Source organism: Emiliania huxleyi (genome assembly GCF_000372725.1).
Source record: "Emiliania huxleyi CCMP1516 unplaced genomic scaffold EMIHUscaffold_51, whole genome shotgun sequence".
In the NCBI taxonomy this organism is placed as follows: Eukaryota; Haptophyta; order Isochrysidales; family Noelaerhabdaceae; genus Emiliania; species Emiliania huxleyi.
The window spans coordinates 636,093-653,792 of record NW_005198167.1 but is presented as its reverse complement, the minus strand read 5'-3'; the positions used below and the strand labels follow the sequence as shown (position 1 = coordinate 653,792).

At 67.6% G+C, this 17,700-nt stretch overlaps 3 protein-coding genes across 3 annotated transcripts; 1 reads left to right on the top strand and 2 right to left on the bottom strand.

The window, feature by feature from the left end:
- Nucleotides 1-99: 99 nt before the first annotated feature.
- Nucleotides 100-4,602, bottom strand: EMIHUDRAFT_103613 (hypothetical protein; the record flags this gene model as incomplete). The annotated part of the gene is made up of 7 exons (XM_005766527.1): nucleotides 100-1,166; nucleotides 1,248-1,530; nucleotides 1,612-1,719; nucleotides 1,902-2,086; nucleotides 2,245-3,637; nucleotides 3,720-4,252; nucleotides 4,332-4,602. The coding sequence occupies 7 exons, from the start codon at nucleotides 4,600-4,602 to the stop codon at nucleotides 100-102; spliced, it is 3,840 nt and encodes a 1,279-aa protein (XP_005766584.1).
- A 2,730-nt stretch (nucleotides 4,603-7,332) lies between these two features.
- On the top strand, nucleotides 7,333-10,873 carry EMIHUDRAFT_103612 (hypothetical protein; the record flags this gene model as incomplete). Its single annotated transcript, XM_005766526.1, has 6 exons — nucleotides 7,333-7,675; nucleotides 8,038-8,366; nucleotides 8,509-8,592; nucleotides 8,762-8,997; nucleotides 9,179-10,215; nucleotides 10,335-10,873. The coding sequence occupies 6 exons, from the start codon at nucleotides 7,333-7,335 to the stop codon at nucleotides 10,871-10,873; spliced, it is 2,568 nt and encodes an 855-aa protein (XP_005766583.1).
- A 3,138-nt stretch (nucleotides 10,874-14,011) lies between these two features.
- G6PDH1 (glucose-6-phosphate dehydrogenase) lies at nucleotides 14,012-17,012 on the bottom strand (the record flags this gene model as incomplete). Its single annotated transcript, XM_005766545.1, has 11 exons — nucleotides 14,012-14,161; nucleotides 14,243-14,281; nucleotides 14,343-14,511; nucleotides 14,605-14,690; nucleotides 14,812-15,000; nucleotides 15,257-15,379; nucleotides 15,565-15,687; nucleotides 15,858-15,944; nucleotides 16,325-16,462; nucleotides 16,532-16,709; nucleotides 16,903-17,012. Coding segments are annotated over 11 exons (1,392 nt in total), but the record flags the coding sequence as incomplete, so codon positions are not given.
- Between the last annotated feature and the right edge of the window lie 688 nt (nucleotides 17,013-17,700).

Below are 17,700 nucleotides of genomic sequence, written 5' to 3'. Positions count from 1 at the left end.
CTACCACGCAAAAAGCGTCTGATGTCCTTCACTGGTCTCACTCAGACTTCGTTCTCTTCACCTTCTCTCGCTCTATCTCGAACACTCGTCGGCGTCTCCTCAAATGTCCATGCCGCCGCCAAGCGGCTGCTCCTCCTCCTCCTCCGCATCCAGCAGCTCGCCCTCCTCGTCATCATCGAGCACAGCTCCTAAGTCCTCCTCCTCCTCTGACCCGATGCCCGCCCTCTGGCTCCGCACACCGGCCACCGAGGCACCGGCGTTCGTATCCGTGGCGTCTGCAGCGTCCTCGTCCGGCATTCCCACAGCCGCCGCGCCGGACGCGCCGCCTAAGCCCGGGAAAGCGCCCGCGGCGCCCGCGGACGGCGGAGCCAGATCCACTAGGCGCACAGGGCTCTCAAAACGCGGCGGCAGCGGCGGCGGCGGCGGCGGCGGCGGCGGCGGCTCTGCTGCCATCCACGACTGCTCCTCGCGGTCCTCCTTGGCGGCCATGTCCTCGGGCGGAGCCTCGTGCAAGGCCTCGAGGCCGCCCGCGGCGATGCTGCTACGAAAAGCGTCCATGTTTTGCATGAGCGATCCCAGATCCGCCATCGTGGGCCCTCCCACATCGGAGCCAAAGTCTCCGAATTGGGAGGGCGTTGGCAGAGCCTGGTGCCGCCGCGGCACCACCCGGACGACGTCCACCTCGGCCTCCTCCACCACCTCCCCGTGGTCCAGGACCGGCTGTTTCATCAGCTCTGCCACCTCTCGGTCGGTCGCACTCACGGCACTCACGTCGGATGCTGCAAAGGCGGATCCGACAGAGGGGAGCCGACCCAGCAACGCGACTGCCCGCGAGATCGGGTCCGAGTCGATCGTCCCCGGGTTCGTCAGGGCCCTGAAGCGCCCCGTCTCGCGGGCGCCCTCGGCGTAGCCGCGCTCGTGCCGCGCCTTGTGCGGGGAGCCGACCCAACGCACCGAAGACGCGGTCGAACCAATCTCCGACTCCTGGTCCTCCCACCTCGCACCAAACCCGGCCGGCGGGGAGCGTTCGGTGGCTTGCACGGCAGCAAACGCGGCCGGAGCATTTGGCGCAAGCGCCCGCCCAGGCGCCGGCACGGCGACATCGGTTCCGCGCGGCGAAACAGCAGAGCCGCGCTGCTGGCGGTACCCACTCGCGATGCGCGCACCTACACGCGTAGCGGGAAGCCAGAGAACGTGAGGGGGCTCGGGGAACAAGCACACACCGGGCCGCCGTCAAGGGCGCGCACGGATGGCGGCGAGGTCCGCGTCGAACCCTTGCTCTCCGTCGTCGGTCGTCGCCGCCGCCGCCCCGGTCAGCGCCATTTTCTCTGGTGCGCCGTTCAGCCCCTTCTCCGCCGCTGCTAGAGGGCTCTCGCCGATTGACCAGCGCCATGGAGATGTGAGCGGGGAGACGCGTGCGCGTGCCGGCGTGGCCAAAGGCGTCGCCTCCTGCACTCTCTCCGCCGCCTCCCGAGGGAGCGCGTAGTCGAGGCCCAATCTGCCGCAGACGGTGAATAGGGTTGCGCGCGCCTATTGAGGACCGGCTCAGCCACCGTGACCCAAACATTTCACGCCACAACCGAAACGGCGGGGGTATGAGCGGGCGCGCACGTCGGCGGCGGCGAGGGTCGGGTCGCGCCACGCATCTGCCGTCCGGCCGGCGGCACCGTGAGCAGCCCTCGAGAACTTGTCCACGGTGGCTTGAACGGCGGGGAGCACCTACAGAGGGGGCGACGCAACAAACCTCCGCGTCCAAGCCCGTGTGGCGTGGAGAGTGTGCAACTAGGGGGGGGGGGGGGGGGGAAGGGGGTTGCGTCGACGAACAGGCGGACGCGAGCAATCACGTGCCGCGAGCTAGCAAATGCATGCTATGTGGACGAGCGTCGCAGTGGGGACTTCACCTCGTCGACCATGAAAACGAACAGCTCCGCCGCCATCAGCTGTGCGTCCGCCTCGCCGCGCCGCCGCGCCGTCCGACGCCACAGCACCGCCAGGCCAAAGGCGCTTGATGGCAGGAGCAGGAGCAGGAGCAGGAGCGGCAGCAGGGAGCCGTGTCGGCGCGCCGCAGATGCCGCCGCGCCGAGACCTGTGGACACGCGAGATTACTCGTCTGAGAGGCGCTCCGTCGCGTGCGTGCGTGCGCGTGTGTGCGCACCGTCTGTGTCCAGTACTGTACACTATCGCGGCCAAGTGTTTGCGCCGGTGACCTCCCGCATCCCTGCCTCACCGTCTGTATATGTCTACAGTCGAAGCCTTGCTCGTCTGGCGACCGCCGCGCCGCGAGCGCGACGACGCCCGGCGTCATTTGTGCCCACGCGTCATCGGTGCTGCAGCCCGGGGCGACGCAGCGCAGCACGCCGCGGCTCGCGTTGAGCAGAGGGGCGATGGCACCAGAGAGCAACGCGACGGCGACGGAGCGGTGCTCGCGGCTGGAGCGACTGCCATCCGCCCTCCATCCTCCCCCGACGGCAGCCTCGAGGCCCGCAGCCAGCGCCTGCGCGCCGGCAGCCCGCGGGAGCTCGACGACGAGAGCGGTGCCTCGCAATCGCGACTCGAGCACGCGAACCCCCGCCGAGGCGGCGACTCCCGCCACCGACGCCGGGTCCGCCTCACACTCTGCCAGCAGCGGCGCGGCGGGCAGCAATCGCAGCGCCGCGGCAAGCTCCGCGGCAAGGCAAGCGTGCCGGGCGAGCAACGCGGCGCTGCCGCCGGAGGGGTGCGAAGGCGCCCCGACAGGCAGCGCCGCCGTCTCGACGAGCCACAACTCGATCCACACCGCCGTCGCGCCCGACGGGGCAGGCAGACGCGCCGACACCGCACGCACGGCGGCGCCAGCCGTGCTCACGCCCTCCACATTCAGCGGCACGAGGCGGAAGCCGCAGCCGCGGGGCGGCGGGCAACGCAGCGTGACGTCCAGCTCGAGCGTGGTTCCGCCGCCTCCGAGCGGGCCAGTAGTGGAACCGTCGCCGCGGTGCGCCGTAGCCGGCACCGCCCGCCAGCGGCCCTCTGGCTCTCCGCTGGCGCCATCGTCCACCTCGACCCGCCACCTCACCGGCGCGGCCGCGGCGGCGCGGCAGCGCGGGAAGGGGTCGCTGGGCGGCAGGACCTCGAAGGAGGCGGAGGAGAGCGCGCGCGCGCGCGGTGGCGCGAGTACCGACGGCGCGGGCCAGCCGGCGAGGCTCGGACCCACCTGTGCACCCCAGCGCGTCTGCTTGGCGTGCGGCACTCCCGCCGCGCCCCCGTCCCCTCCCCCGCCCCCACCCTCGGGGAGGGCAGGCTCTCGAAAGGTGAGCCGCGAACGGACGGTCACTGACTGCAGCGGCCGCAGCCCGCCAACCAGCCACGTGTGCCTCGATGCAGCGCCGCCCGACGAGACCCGGCGCGTCGCGGCACAAGCGCCCCACGCCCACATGTCCTGCTCCCAAGCGCCCGACGCGGCGGCGCGGCGGCACAGCAGAGATGCGGCGTCGCCGGCGCAAGTTGGCGGTGCGGGGATCGAGAACTGCGCGGTGCTGCACGCGTCGAACGGCGCGGCGGACTCGGCGGCGGCGAGGGGCGAACCCACGCCGTACCGGCTCGCGTCGAAGCCCTCGGCGCGCGCCTCGATTGGCCACTCGTCGGGAGGCTCGGCCCGCACCTGCGGAGGGGGGAGACGCAGGGCGGTGAGCTGCTCCTGCGTCCCGCCTCGCGCCTTTCCCTCGCACAAAAGAATCGCGAACCCGCGTGGTGGTGATGGAGAGGGGGCGGGAGGCGGTCGCCCGACCGCCAACGCCGCTCGCGCCGCGCGGAGCCACGCGAAGGGAGTAGGTCCACCCCGGCTGCAGGCCGCTCACGCGCGCAGAGAGGCCCGCCGACCGCACCTCGGCCATCTCGGTCGACGCCGGGGCGCCCGCCTCGGTGGCGGTCGCGACCCCCCGCAAGACGTACTCTGAGGGAGGCGGCGCGTCGAGTGGCCACAGTGGCGGCAGCGGCGGCCGCCAGCTGAAGTCGATGGAGGTGCAGGAGACGCGGACGACGGAGAGGGAAGATGCGCCCGGCGCGCCCCCTCCCGCTGGCGGCGGCTCGGCGACGGGCGGAGAGCAGGGCGCGCAGGCCAGCGAGAGGAGGGCCGTCTCTGGCTTTGGCGAGGGGCCGAGGCACGCCGCGCAGCTCCGCTCCCAGTGCCAGCTCCCCAGCGGCAGGCCAACGCCCCCGCCCGCGTCGGCGATGGAGAAGTGGAGTGGGACGGCGTCGGAGGAGGGCGGGGCGGCGCCTGCGGCAGCCGGAGCATCCACGCCTGTTACGGATGTGTGGGGGGCAGACGGTGGAGAAAAGAAGGTTACGGCGCGCACCCAGAACCCAGCCACCGGCAGCGGCGCTCGAGTGCCACAGGTAGCGCCACGGGTGCACTGGGTCCGCGTCCGCGGCGCGCGCCCGGTAGACTCTGCCTTGGCCCAGCGGTGCGAACTCAGCCGCATAGGACGCGTCAGCGGCGGCGCAAGGTGACAGCCTCATGCCACGCACGCCCACGGCGTACACGCCGTCGTTGCACGGCCGCCCACCGGTCTCTGTGGGACCGAGCGCAAGGCGCACGCACTGGCTGGGTGAGCAGTCAGCGGACATTGGGAGGATTTGACACTATGTGAACGGCGCCTGAAAAAATCCTTTTGCGTGTGAATTGAAAACTTTTTAAAAGGGTTGCCCGGCCGGGTTGCTGCGCAAATCTCGCGCTGCGCTAGGCTCAGAGCGAGTTCGCGCTGCGCTAGGCTCAGACGGCGTGCGTGCGCGGGCCGCCGGGGTGAGGACCACCCCACGCCCACCTCCTTCGGGCTCGGCAGCTTGTTCTACCACTACCTCAGCCCGAAGCTGGGGCCGGTCCCGTCTAGGCCGTCCGTAGCCGAGAGAGCCCTTGGGCTAGAGCAGGTTTGCCTCTCGCACCCCGTCTGTTTTCCTTTCCTTTTTTCTCTACAACACCCTCTCTTTTCCTCTCTATTTTCCCGGGAAAACTCCGTGGAAATCGTCAAATTTTGGGCGCTGAGCCGAGTCTGAGGCTGGTTTGGGCCCAAAATCAGCCAAATTTTAGGCCAAATCGGCAAAATGCCGGGAATTCCGCGGAGAACCCGTGTATACCTGGAAATTACCCTGCGACCGCCTGGGTATTTTGTCGATTTCCTCAATTTTGCCTCAGATTTTGCCCCAGACCAGCTCTCAGACTCAGGGAAACTCGCGACTTTCCAGAATGGAGCACCAAACACCCTCTGTTTTCCCTGGAAATTTCCGGAAACGCAAAGTGCTGGGGACCCTCTGTTTTCCTTTTTGTTTTCCGGAAAACCTGCTTTAGGCTGTATATACTTTTCCTCTCGCACCCCGTCTCTTTTCCTTTCCTTTTTCTCTACAGCACCCTCTCTTTTCCTCTCTATTTTCCCGGGAAAACTCCGTGGAAATCGTCAAATTTTGGGGGGCTCTGAGCCGAGTCTGAGGCTGGTTTGGGCCCAAAATCAGCCAATTTTCCACTTGGAGTCGGCAGTAAAGCAAGTGGGTGGAAGCGGGGGCGACAGGGACGGCGGCGGCGGCGGCAGGGGGCTGGGGGGTCGGCGATGCCGAGGTGTGTGCCCATGTTTGTGCGTGGGGGGCGTTGCACGCCGCGGATCAGGCCGGGCGGCGGGGAGGAATCGGACGGCGACGGCGGCGGCAGGGACAGGGGCAGTGGTCGAGACCGAGGTGTCGAACTGAGAGGCACTACTGGAGGCTACCTCCGGCCACCGCTCGACTACCCACGCACATGGCCGGTCCTGTGGCTTGCCTGACGGGCCACGAGAGCCCTGTGGAAGAGCCCAGCTGGCATGTTCTATCGCCCGGGTGTCGGGCTGTCTGCATACAGACGTCTCGTCGCCGTGGCCGACGCATGGCTGGTCCGACGTGTGGAGGAGTTTGACCTCAGCCAGGCCGTCGGTGTCGGCGGGCTGACGGCGGCCGCCGGAATCGCGATTCGCTCTGCCAGCTGCAAGCAGCCTCGTGTCGCCGCTCTCGTTGGCGCAGCAGCAGCGATTGACCTTTGCGCCGTCGCTCGACGGCGTCACCGCCCATCCGACCCGCGCAGCTCCTGCAGCTCCTGCAGCTCCTGCTGTCAGTCTTCTGCTCTCACGCACCTCACTCGCCGCGCGCGGATTGTGCGCCGCGCCAAGCAGGACACGTGCTCATGCAAACAATGCGAGAACTTGGTTGCGCCGCTTAGTGGCGGCGCTGCTTTAGAGGAAGCGGCAGCGTGGGAAGCAAAGCAGATGGAGGCGGCGCGGCATGCCAAGGAGCTGCTGCTGGCGGAGGTTGAGCGGCTAAGTGCAGCAAGGGCCCAAGGGCAAGAAGGGCAAGAAGAAGAAGAAGAATGTTGGCGTGGGCGATACGGGAGCCGCTAGGCTCAACGAGGAGTGCTGTGCAGTTAGAGAGCTCGTAGGACGTAGCGAGCTCGACACGATGAGAAACCAGGGACGGGGGAGGTTGCGTTAGTTTGTCACTCGCCATGCGCGTCCTTGGCTGACCCTCCAAAACTCCCTCCCCGCCGTTCGCGGCTCGGCTTGCGTATGCGGGTGGGAGATTCGAGCACATGCAGGCGTCCCACCCCCTTCGGCCACCCCGCCCGGCTCCCAAGCGCGCGGCCGCGACGCGCTGCGCACCCTCTTCCGCGCTGCGCCCGCTCTCGGCATGGCCGTCGTCCGCCGAGATCACCTCCTCTTCGCGCCGCAGGTGCACAACCAAGGGCTGGCCACCTCCGTATCCATCATGATGAAGCCAATGGGCCAAAATCGGACTCCGCTCCCCTCCCAGGTGGCCGGAGGGTACACCTCGAGTCGGCGTGCTGGGGGGGGCGCCGGTGCGCAAGCCCACTTTCCGGGCGAGCCCGAGGGGGAGGAGGCCGGGCGAGTGGCAGCAACTCACTGTTAGTGTCCCGGGCCGCTGCGGCACCGTTTATACGGCCCCTCGTGATGTCTTTCCGATTTTGCATTGTGAGTCGTCCTCTGGCCAGCCGACCACACGTTTTCTGTCGCCGTGCACTTGCTTCGCGGCCGCGTCCTTTGACGTCCGCCCGCTGCCGCGCCGATTCGTCGCGGTTTTTGGGTTTACTTTGTTTGGCAGGCTCGATTGAGCGAACGAAGCAGCCGTACGTGTCTGATACGAGCGAGTGGTGCTACGGCCGCGGTGACAGTGTGCCTCGTGTCGGCCCCCGTGCCAATCGTGTGCAGCGTGTGTGTGCGTGTGGGCCCGTCCTCCATGCTAGGAGGTATGTATGTAGGAATCAGGACGTCGCAAATGAAATTCTTTTTTCCAGCGCGGCCTCGTCGACGCTTAGTGCCACCCATGCCGAAGAAGGTGCATCGCGGCACGCCGCCATCCGCGGCGGTCTTTGAGGAGGACGTCTTTGAGGACGACCGCGAAGAAGCGGGCGCTCGCCGCCGCCGCGCTCTCGACGATGACTCTGAGGAGAGCGACGGCGGCCTGGCAGGCGAGGACGAGGAGATCACCTCGGATGAGGACGACGACGGGGTCGGCGTCCGGCGGCGTCCGGATGATCTGGAGTCTATGGGCTCATCGGTCGACCCCGATGACGTCACAGATCTCTCACGCATGCTCTCTGAGAGCGACGGCGAGGGCGCTGGTGGCGGCGGCGCGGCCAAGAAGAAGGCCGCCCGCTCCTCCGAGGGTGCCGCAATGCTGCAGGCCGTGGGATTGCGCGCGAGCGGCGCCCGGCGGCCGCGAGAGCGCACCGAGGGCCACGAGGAGGGCGAGCTGTCGATGCCCGATGCCCCGCAGCTGAGCGTCGACGACCTGCTCGGCGCGGGCCTCGCACACACCGGCCTCTCTCTTACCTGCCGCCCTTCCGCCCCTATTCTCCCGGCTGCCCCCCCCCCTCCCCCCCCTTCCAGCTCCCGCCCCTCCTACACTGCTGCGCCCTTACGACTGCCGCCCTCACCGCCGCCGCCCGCAGTCTCACCACTGCCGCAGTCTCACCACTGCCTCTGCCTCACCACCGCCTCTGCCTCACCACTGCCTCTGCCTCACCAGGCTCGCTCGGCGACGAGGCGGGCTTTGGGCAGCTGCAGCGCGACCTGCAGGGGGTGGCAAAGCAGGGCGCTCGTCGCTCCTCCCACGCGCAGCTGGCCGCGCCGCTCGAGCTGAGCGACAAGCGCAGGATCGAGCGCAAGGCTGCGGCGGAGGCGGCGCACGCCGACGTGTCTGGGTGGGAGGGTGCGGTGCAAAAGCAGGCGGCTGCGGAGTCGCTGAGCTTCCCGCCGGAGCGGCAGCACGTGCACGGCGCGACGCTTGGCTCGCTGACCGCGGGCGCCTCCAAGAACGACCTCGAGCGCGGCGTCGACGAGCTGCTCGAGGCGCAGGTATCCGACCCTGCACATTTCCGAGACACTTGCTCGAGGCGCTAGCATCCGCTCCGCTCCGCCTACAAGGATGCCCCGCCACACACATGCACCCTTTTGCAAGGGGTGCCGCAAAGGCTCAACCCTCCTGCCTCCCCTCCAGGGCCTGAGCGAGCGCGCCGTCGCGGCCGCGGAGCGCGAGGCGCTGAGCGGCCTCGACCAGAGCGCCCGCCTCACCCCGCAAGAGGTGTGCTGGTCGCTCCGCCCCGGGTCCATGACCTGTCCAAGACCCGTCCATGACTGCCACACGAGGCCTCTCTCCCGCCGCTCGGGAGCCTCTGCTCTCTCCACCAAGCACGCGGCCCAGACTCGCCGCCGGCGTGTGTCACTCCCCTTTCCCGCGCGCTCGCTCGCAGGCGGCCAAGCGCATGGCGGAGATGAAGAAGATGCGCGACTTGCTGTTTTACCACGAGGCGAAGGCCAAGCGCGTCGCCAAGATCAAGTCGCGGTCGTACCGCAAGGTGCACAAGAAGGCATCCAAGGCGCGGGCGGAGGCGGAGGAGGCGCTGGACAAGCACTCGGCGCAACGCATGCAGATGAAGCGCGAGGTGGAGCGTGTGCGCGAGCGCATGACCCTCAAGCACAAGAACACGTGCGCGGGGCCTGAGACACTCCCAAGACACTCCCAAGACAGTTTCGAGACACTTTGAGCGCCTGCCACGCGCCTCTGCGGCCAACACCGCCCTTTGAACGTTTCGCCTCCGGATCCCAACCCCCACGCCCATGAGCCACACAACATGGCTCACGGCATGCGTGTGGGTGCGTGTCTGCAGGTCGCGCTGGGCAAAGCACGCGCTCAAGCAGCAGAAGCACAACCCGGCGCTCGCCCAGGCCGTGCAAGAGCAGGTCGCAAAAGGCGAAGAGCTGCGCCGCAAGCAGATGGACGCGGAGGCGGCCGGCAGCGACGACGACAGCGACTACGACAGCGACGACGAGAGCGAGGGCGGCGAGCCGCTGGAGCCGGCCGAGCGGGACGCAAAGCTACTGTGGAAGCTGCAGAATGAGGCTGAGCCGGAGCGGCCGAGCAAGGGCGTGTTTGGCATGGCCTTCATGCGCCGTGCGCACGAGCGGCAGCGTAGCGAGGCGCAGCAGATGCTCGACGAGCTGTCGGCGGACTTGCGCCACGGTTCGGTCGCGGTGCCGGCGTCCGGCGGACGGGGCGACGAGGGCAGCGATGCTTCCGACGAAGAGGGCACAGCCGGCCGCGACGAGGCGGCGGCGGCGGTCGCGCCACCCGCCGCGCCTCCAGCAGTTGCGCCCGCCCCGCTCCCAGCGCTGTCGACGGCGGGGCAGTTGCGCAAGACGCGAGGCGCGGCGGCGGTCACCGTCGGCGCGAGGCTGCCCATGGGGAGCGAAGGCCAGGAGGCGGCGGGCAGCCCTGCACTTGCGCGGCCTCGCGCGGACAGAAGAGGCGCCGGCGGGAAGTCGGTTGCGCGCGTTGCGGCCGCCCCCGCGCCATCCTCCTCGGCGCCGGCGCGGCCGCCGGCCTCAAAGGCGGAGCCGGGCAGCGGTTGGGCAGTGCCCGACATCGTTTCTCCCGCTGGCCACACGCTGCTGCCGCGCGCGCAATCGGACCATTTTGCGGGCGGTGTGGCCGCTGCCGCGCTGGCCCCGCCGGCGGCGGTCCGCGTTGCAGGGCCAGACGAGCAGGGCGAGGCTCGGGCGGAGGGAGCGCCGGCGAGCAAGGGCAAGCGGGGGAGAGCGAGCAAGCGCCGGCGTGGCGCCGTGGCGGGCGAGGCGGACGGTGCTGCCGAGGAGGCGGCGGACGCGGAGGCTGACTTCGGCCACGGCGGGGACGAGCTGGTCGACGGTGACGCTCGCTTCTCTCCCTCTTCCCCTCTCTCCTTCCCTCTCCCGGCTCTCGCCGTCGCCGCCGCCGAGACGTCGCTGCTGCCCTCTCACTCGCGCGCTCCCTGCCCCGCCCGATAGGCGCCTCCCTTCTGCTGCCGTGCGCCAGCCAGCGGGCACTCGTCGAGGCCGCTTTCCCGGAGAGCGCGGTCGCGGCCGAGTTCGAGGCGGAGAAGCGGGGCGTCGTCGAGGCGGAAGCCGGCGTGGAGGAGGAGGAGACCCTCCCTGGCTGGGGCGATTGGGCGGGTCTGGGGGCGCGCGTCGGCAAACGCCAGCTGGAGCGGAAGCGTTCGGCGGCGGAGGCGCGGCGCGAGCAGCTTGAGGCGGCGGCTGCAAGGCGGCAGGACGCGGCGCTGCGCCACGTCATCGTGTCGGAGAAGCGCGACAAGAAGGCGGCGCGCTTCACGGTCGCGGCTGTGCCCTTCCCCTTCAAGACGCGCGAGCAGTTTGAGCGGAGCATGCGCAACCCGGTCGGCCTCGAGTGGAACACCGTGGACTCCCACGCGGCGCTGGTCAAGCCGCGCGTCTCCACTGTGCGCGGTGCGGTCATCGATCCCATCGCGCAGCACCGAAAGGCGGAGGGGGGTGGGGGGCGCAAGACCAAGCGACCCCGGGTATAAGCCGGGGCGGCGCTCGCACGTGCGTGCACAGCTGTTTCTCGAAAAATACATGTTGAAGACAACGCCTCATACGCGCACACAAAAGCAAAACTCAAAAAACCCGGTCCTGTATATTAGAGAGCCGTGTAACCCGTGTACGTAATTGGCGCCGGGGCCGGCCTTATGCTTATCCCGCGCCGGTGAACTCAGTGACAGTGTCAGAGTCAGTGAAGAGAAAGAGACCCGGCACAGCGCGGGTAAATGAGGGTCTCTCTCTGTCTCTGCATGAACTCTCCTCGCGGCTCGCTGATTTAACGCGTATAAGCTATAACGACGTGCTCGAGGGACGTTTTGAACTGGGGTTAGCATCGTAGGAAAAGCGCTCTCTCGCCTCCCGCCCTCGGCCCTCCCCCCCTGCATGACGCGCCGGAGAGGCAAAAGTGGATAGCAATTATCTACGCGTGGTCTCAATCCTCGCCCATCCGTCCTGAGAAAGGGCGCCCTTATTGACGCCCTTTCCACATATCCCTGTCATCGGGCACGCACATGGTGCAAATGAGCTGTGCCTGAGAGCGTCCATGCGCAACAGCAGAAGCGGCGCGCCGAAGCGAGCGCTGCTTCCTCGCGGCAGTCTTCCACTGATCCCCCCCCCCCCCCCCCTTGACCCAGTGAAACATGCGAGACGGCATGCTCAAGCAGCAGCGGCCGTGCGGCGGCTGAAGAGATTTGGGAAGCTCGGAATCATGTCCTTGGCCTTCTGCCAGCTAGACGCGGAGCCATCGTACGCGTAGTCGGCCGTGGGCTCCGGTGTTGGTGGTGGAGCCGGTTGCGCGTCACTTAGGATGGCGGCAGCGTCGGCGGTGAGGTTGTTTGTTTCCGCTATGTAGCGCAGCGTGCGTGCCTCAACCTCTGTGATTTGGGTGCCCTCGGTCGCCTCTCCAACCAGGCGCTCCGCGGCGGCTGAGTCAATGCTCCCGCCAGCCGAGAGCCCCTCAGCAAGCTTAAGCAAAGAGCGATCGTAGCTGACGCCGTCAATCTGCTTGTAGTAGCTGTCCCCTCCTGCGGAGAGCAGCCGGAGCCGGTTTTCGCGCTCGCCGGAGCCCTGCCGGTTGGGTGTCTCCGGCTCGTCGCCGCCAAAGGTCAGCTCGCGGTCAGCGGACCCGACGCCCAAGTCGCCCACGCCCTCCCCCCCCCCCTCCTCGTCCTCCTCGCCGTCCTTCTCCTCCGCGTCCTCTGCGGAGTCCGCAGACGCCGTGTAATCCACGTCGCTCATCAAAAGGTCGCGCTCAACCTCCGCCTCCGCCTCCGCCTCCGCCTCCGCCGATGGCGGCACGTAATCCGCGTCCTCTGCCTCGCCCAAAGTCGCCTCCGCCGGGGCAACATTTCGGCGGAAAAAAGAGGGCAGGAAGCTGGAGGCCGTGTCAGCCGCCGGTGCGGCCTCATCCGTCGTCGCTGCAGGTGAGCGGCGGAAGGAAAAGTAGCTCGAAGAAGTCGCCGGGGCGGCCTCACTCGACGTTGCTGCAGGTGAGCGGCGGAAGGAAGAGAAATAGCTTGATGACGAGGTGGACGGCGCAACCTCGGACGGCACGGCCTCGGTCGATGTCGTGTCAGCAGGTGAGCGGCGAAACGAAGAAAAGTAGCTCGACGAAGAGGTTGATGGCGCAGCCTTGGTCGAGGTGGCGGGCGAGCGGCGGAAGAAGGACGAGAAGTAGCCCGCCGGTGCGCTGCTATCTTCCGCTCCCGTGTCCGCCGTGCCAGGAGGGTACTCTGCCTCCTCATCGTAGTAGTCTTCGCCGTCCTCTAAAGCTGCGGCCCTTGCTGCGACCCGGGCTGCTCGAGAGGAGCCGGGCGTCGATCCGGCGGACGGCTTGCTCTGCTTGCTGCTTCCGATGGCCGATGCCGACGTCGCACTCCGCTTGCTCGCGCTCTTCGCCGTGCTCGCGCTAGCGCCCCGCGTCGAGCGTGCGCCCTTCGCCGAGCCGCCTGCCGCGGTAGCCTCCTTGCTGAGCGCCTTCTTGCTGCTGGGGCTGAGGCTATATGTCTCCGCGATGAACGCCAGTGTCGCCGCCTCGCAAGCGGTGACGCCATCCGGTCCGTCGCGCGCCTCCTCGATGAGGCGCTCCACCGCCTCCGCGTCGAGCTTGCCTATAGAAATCGAGTGTACGCTTACAGCCACCATTCGTACGTGGCACACCGCCTCGACAACGTGCACACCGCTGTTCGCTGAAGCCAGCTCATCGGCGCATTCGAGCAGCGCACGGTCGTACTTGATACCGTCTATCTGTTTGTAGTAGCCTCGCGCGCTCTTGCTGCTCCTGCCGCCACTCTCGCTGCCCTTGCGCTAGTCCGGGGGTGCGTCGACCCTTCCATCACCTCGATCCATCACCCTGTCGGAAGAGGCGTGCGCGGGGTGGAGCACGTCCGGGTAAATAAATAAAAACGAACACCTCTACTAGGAGATGTGGGTCAAAAGGAACAGGTCCCCGCGCCCTTGCGATCTTTGTGCAGGGTTCTTTGTGGAGGTGTGGTCGGCGACTAGCCGGGGTCGTCCTCCCGATATGGAGCTTGGAGGACTATAGCACTACCCGGACTACTCTAGCCGTGTCTTCCCACATGGTCCCTCCACCGGGTCCCTGCTGGCTGCTGCTCCTAAATCTCAGTTCTCACGTCCGGGTGTTGTAAAGATATATTACTTTTGTGTAATGTCCAAGGACACGAACGTACGCCAGTGTATCGAGACCTCAAGAATGAACGGACCAGGTCCTCGAGGACTCGAGGGACTGGGTTCCCTGGACCCCACCCCCAACGCTCTCGTCCCTGTGCGCAACCAGCACCGGCAGCCGGCGGCACCCCCAAGCGCGACTTCCTAGCCGTTCGTGAAGGAGGAGGGCTTGCGCGGCGCCCCGTGCCTGCCCTCGAGAGCGAGCATCGCGCTCGCCACCTCCGCCGTCGGTGGCGCGTCCCGCTTCGGGGCTGCCGTGGTAACGCGCGCGTCGATGGCCGTGTGGAGCCCGCCGCCAAACTTCTGCATCCCTGTGGCGTGCAGTGCAAGGCGTAGTGGCGCCAGAGGCAGCGCGCGGGTAGGGTGCGGTGTATAGTGTGGGTGTGCGGTGTGAGTGTGCAGCGTGCAATGTGTGGCTTGGAGGCTGCGGTGCCGAAACGAGAAGCGAGCTCGTCGGCGCCGGGCGGGCCGCGAGACCCGTATGGGTATGGCTCGGGCACCACCTTCTCCTCGCGCAGCTGGTGCAGCACCGGCGTGAAGATGGCCCAAGAATGGATGAGCTCCTCGGCGGACACAAAATTCGACGACTGCGCCACAAGGGCTTCGGGTCATCCCGTGCCATCTCGGACATCACCCACGCTCTCGGTGCGGCAAGGGCACTCAAGGACCTGCCCCGCGAGGACGTCGAGGAGCAACCGCTCGTACGCCTACGTCAATCACGCCGCGGGCGTGGCACTCGCGTCACTACTGCACGCAGAGGAGCGCTACCGCCGCCGCGCGCGCCTCTGGCAGCTTGCGCTGCTGAAACTTTGTGGCGTACAGCAAGTCCATCCGGATCTGATTGGTCTCGAAACCGAGACCAGGCACCTTGTTCTGCACCTTCCAGTAGATAGTCTCCTCGGGCTGCAGCCGCACGACGAGCTCGTTGGCGGGGAGCCTGCGGGCAAGAGGTCACGGAAACCGCTCAAGGCGGCCCCGCCACTCCGCGGAGGCGCCATCTTCCCCGCGCGGCGCTCGCCCGCCCGGGCACGAGTTGGCGAGGTCCGAGATGACGCCTGGCACGTTGTGGAACTGGATCCGCACCTCTGCCTTGCGGTCCGTGAGTGCCTTGCCCGCCTTGGGTGGGGGGCAAGGGGCACAGGCGCCGGTTGACTGGGCCGCCGAAAGTTGGGGGCGGGAGGTCGAGGCGTCCAGAATGGAGCGCGGGTGGGCGTCGAGGTGGGGGGGGGGGGCACACCTTGAGCACGAAGGGCACGCCCTCCCACCGAGGGTTGTGCACATGCAGCACGGCGGCGGCGAAGGTCTCGGTGCGGCTCTGCTTGTCCACGACGGTCGGCTCCTCGAGGTACCCGGGCGAGTTGCCGCAGCGGACGTACTGGCCGGTGCAGAGCGTGTCGAGGGTAAGCGGCTGCACGCACTTGAGCACCTGACGGGGGCGTGTTGGACGTGTCATGGACGCGGACCGACGTGACCGGCAGCGCGCAACACACGCCCGCCTGCGCTTGTCGGCGCGGCGTCGGGCACGAGGTCACCCGAGGTCACACGAGGTCGCACGAGGTCACCCGAGGTCACCCGAGGTCACACGAGGTCACCCGAGATCACACGAGATCACACGAGATCACCCGAGGTCGCACCTCTGCTGATCGCGGCGATAACGCGGCTAGGTCGCGGCTAGATCGCACCTTGAGCTTCTCGGCGCGGATGTCGCCGGCGGAGAAGGAGAGCGGCTGCTCCATCGCCACCAATGCCATCACCTGGTGGCAGAGGTGTCGCACACCTCTCGCTCGCGCTACCCACCCACCCCGCTTTTGTTTTTCGCCCGCTCCCCCCCCCCCCCCCTCTCCCCCCTTGTCTTGCTCTCGCCTGCAGCAAATGGTTCTGCAGCACGTCGCGGATGATGCCATACTCGTCAAAGTAGCCGCCGCGCCTGTTCGCCGCGTGTGGAGTGTGAAGAGCTCTCTACCGGTCTGTGCTCGTCAAAACGGCCCACGCGCCCCTGCGTCCCGAAGTCCTCCTTGAAGATGACCTGCACGTTCTTGATGTACTGCCGGTTCCAGATGCCCTGGAAGCAGACGTTGGCAAAACGCAGCACGAGCAGATTCATCACCAGCTCCTGCGAAATTGGGGAGAGGCAATCGTCTGTATGCGCAGCTTGGAAGTAGTGTCAAACCGGCCCTGAAACCGCTCGCTGTCTCTGCTCCCGGCTCGACTTCGACTCCGTTTCGGCTTTGACCCCAGTTGGATCTCAGCTAGATCTTGGCTGGATCTCCCAAGATCTCGCACCTTGCCAAGGTAGTGATCGATTCGGAAGATCTCGTCCTCCCGCAGCATCGACAACTCGCGCACCATCTGCTGGCACGAAGCCGTGTCCTACGGACGTGCCGCGGACGCGTCCCCCGATGCGCCCACCTCGCGCTCCGTTGCCGTCACAAGGCGCCGTCCTTGCCAAATGGCTTCTCCAGCACAAATCGCTCCTCGAGTCGCGGCATCGGCAGCACCACCCGACCGCCGCCGTTGCCGCCGCCGTTGCCAATACCAGCGGCGACGCCACATCCGTTTGCGGCCGCGGTAGCCTTGTCGCCCTCTGCGCCGCCCGCATCGCTCGCACCCTCGGCGAGGGACAGCGCAGCGAAGTCGCCAGCAGAGGCGGCGCCGGCGGCGGCAGCAGCGTCGGCGCGGCGGCCAGAGCGGAGAGCACCGCAGATGGAGGCGTAGAGGAAGGGAGGGACGGCCATGTAGTACAGCCGCACCTGCTCCTCCGGCACGCCCGCCTCGGCCGCCGCGCCGACGGCATCGAACGACGCCGACGCCGGCCGCCGGTCCTGAAAGTGGAGTGCTTGTGGCCGGCTGCCTGCGGGCTGCTGCCTCGCTGCGAGTCGCGCCGCCTCCTGCTCCTCGATCTGCCTACGGGCCACGCCGCCGACGCGTCATGCGCCACCACCTGCACTCCGCGCCACCGCCTCCTCCCGTTGCCTCAGCAGCGCCTCCATCGCCTCTGGCTCGTCAAACTGGCCAGACTGGTAGTGGCAGCGCTGCAGAAACTCCTTCCGGTCGCCCTGCGGCTGCGACGGGTGGTAAACGCACTTGAAGATGTGCTTGCGGAAGGTCTCGGTCGTCATCGGCGCACGCGCGAACCTGACGCCGTGCACAGCCATAGCGGTGATCTCAGCGGCGGTGGCATGTTGCGGCGGCGGGGGCGGCGGCTGAGAGGGCGGCGGCCGTCAGGGTGGCGGCGGTGAGGGTGCGCGGCGGCGAGAGGGCGGCGGCGGCGGAGGCGGGAGCAATGGAGGTTGGCAGCGACGAGCGTGAGGTGTGGGGAGCGGCACACCCAAAGACGAGGAGGTCGCGCGGCACGAGCTTGCGCCGCCAGAGATTGAAGAGCGTCGGCAGGATCTTCTTCGACGCAAGGTCGCCGTCCGCGCCAAACACGACCACCGACGCGAGCAGTCCGGGCGGCACCGGCGAGATGTGCGCCCGCGCCTCGTCGCCGGCCTCCGACTTGGACTCGTCCGAGTCGGAGTTGTCCTCTGACTTGGACTTTGGCACGGACGGGGGCTTCCGCGCACGCGCGGCCCACGACGCCGAGAAGGTCATGTGGACTCGCGGGAAGGCGGGCAGGTCGAAAAAAGAATTTGCGCGTTCAGGGAGCTTTTTTCTTTTTGCAATTGGCTCCATCGACCGCCCTCGCCGCAGGCAAGCTCATTCACAATCTGCTCTGCTGCGATGCTGGCCGTGTGAAGAACCAGTGAGTGAGAGATACGCTGCTTCTGCAGCCCTAGCCAACTCTTGGTGGTCCAAGTCACCTCGTCGGGTGGTCCGCGCTCGTGTGATTGAAAAAGAATCTTCTTTGTATTTAGTGCCGTGCGGCGGCGGTCCGGCAGGCTGCCCCCATGGCCCCCTGGGCCGCTGCGGGTTGGGGAGTTATGCTTAGGCACAGCTTCGGCGATGGCAGCCCCTCTCTCTCTCTCTCTCTCTGGGGCGCCTCGTCGACTCCGTGATGATGAGTGGGTGCTAGCAAGAGCAGCAGGCTGTCCTGCGCATATCTATCGTCCTTCCCCCTGTGAGGGGCACGTGTCTTGGCTTCTGAAGGCAACCGAACACAAACAAAGAAGGCTTCCGCGGGGCA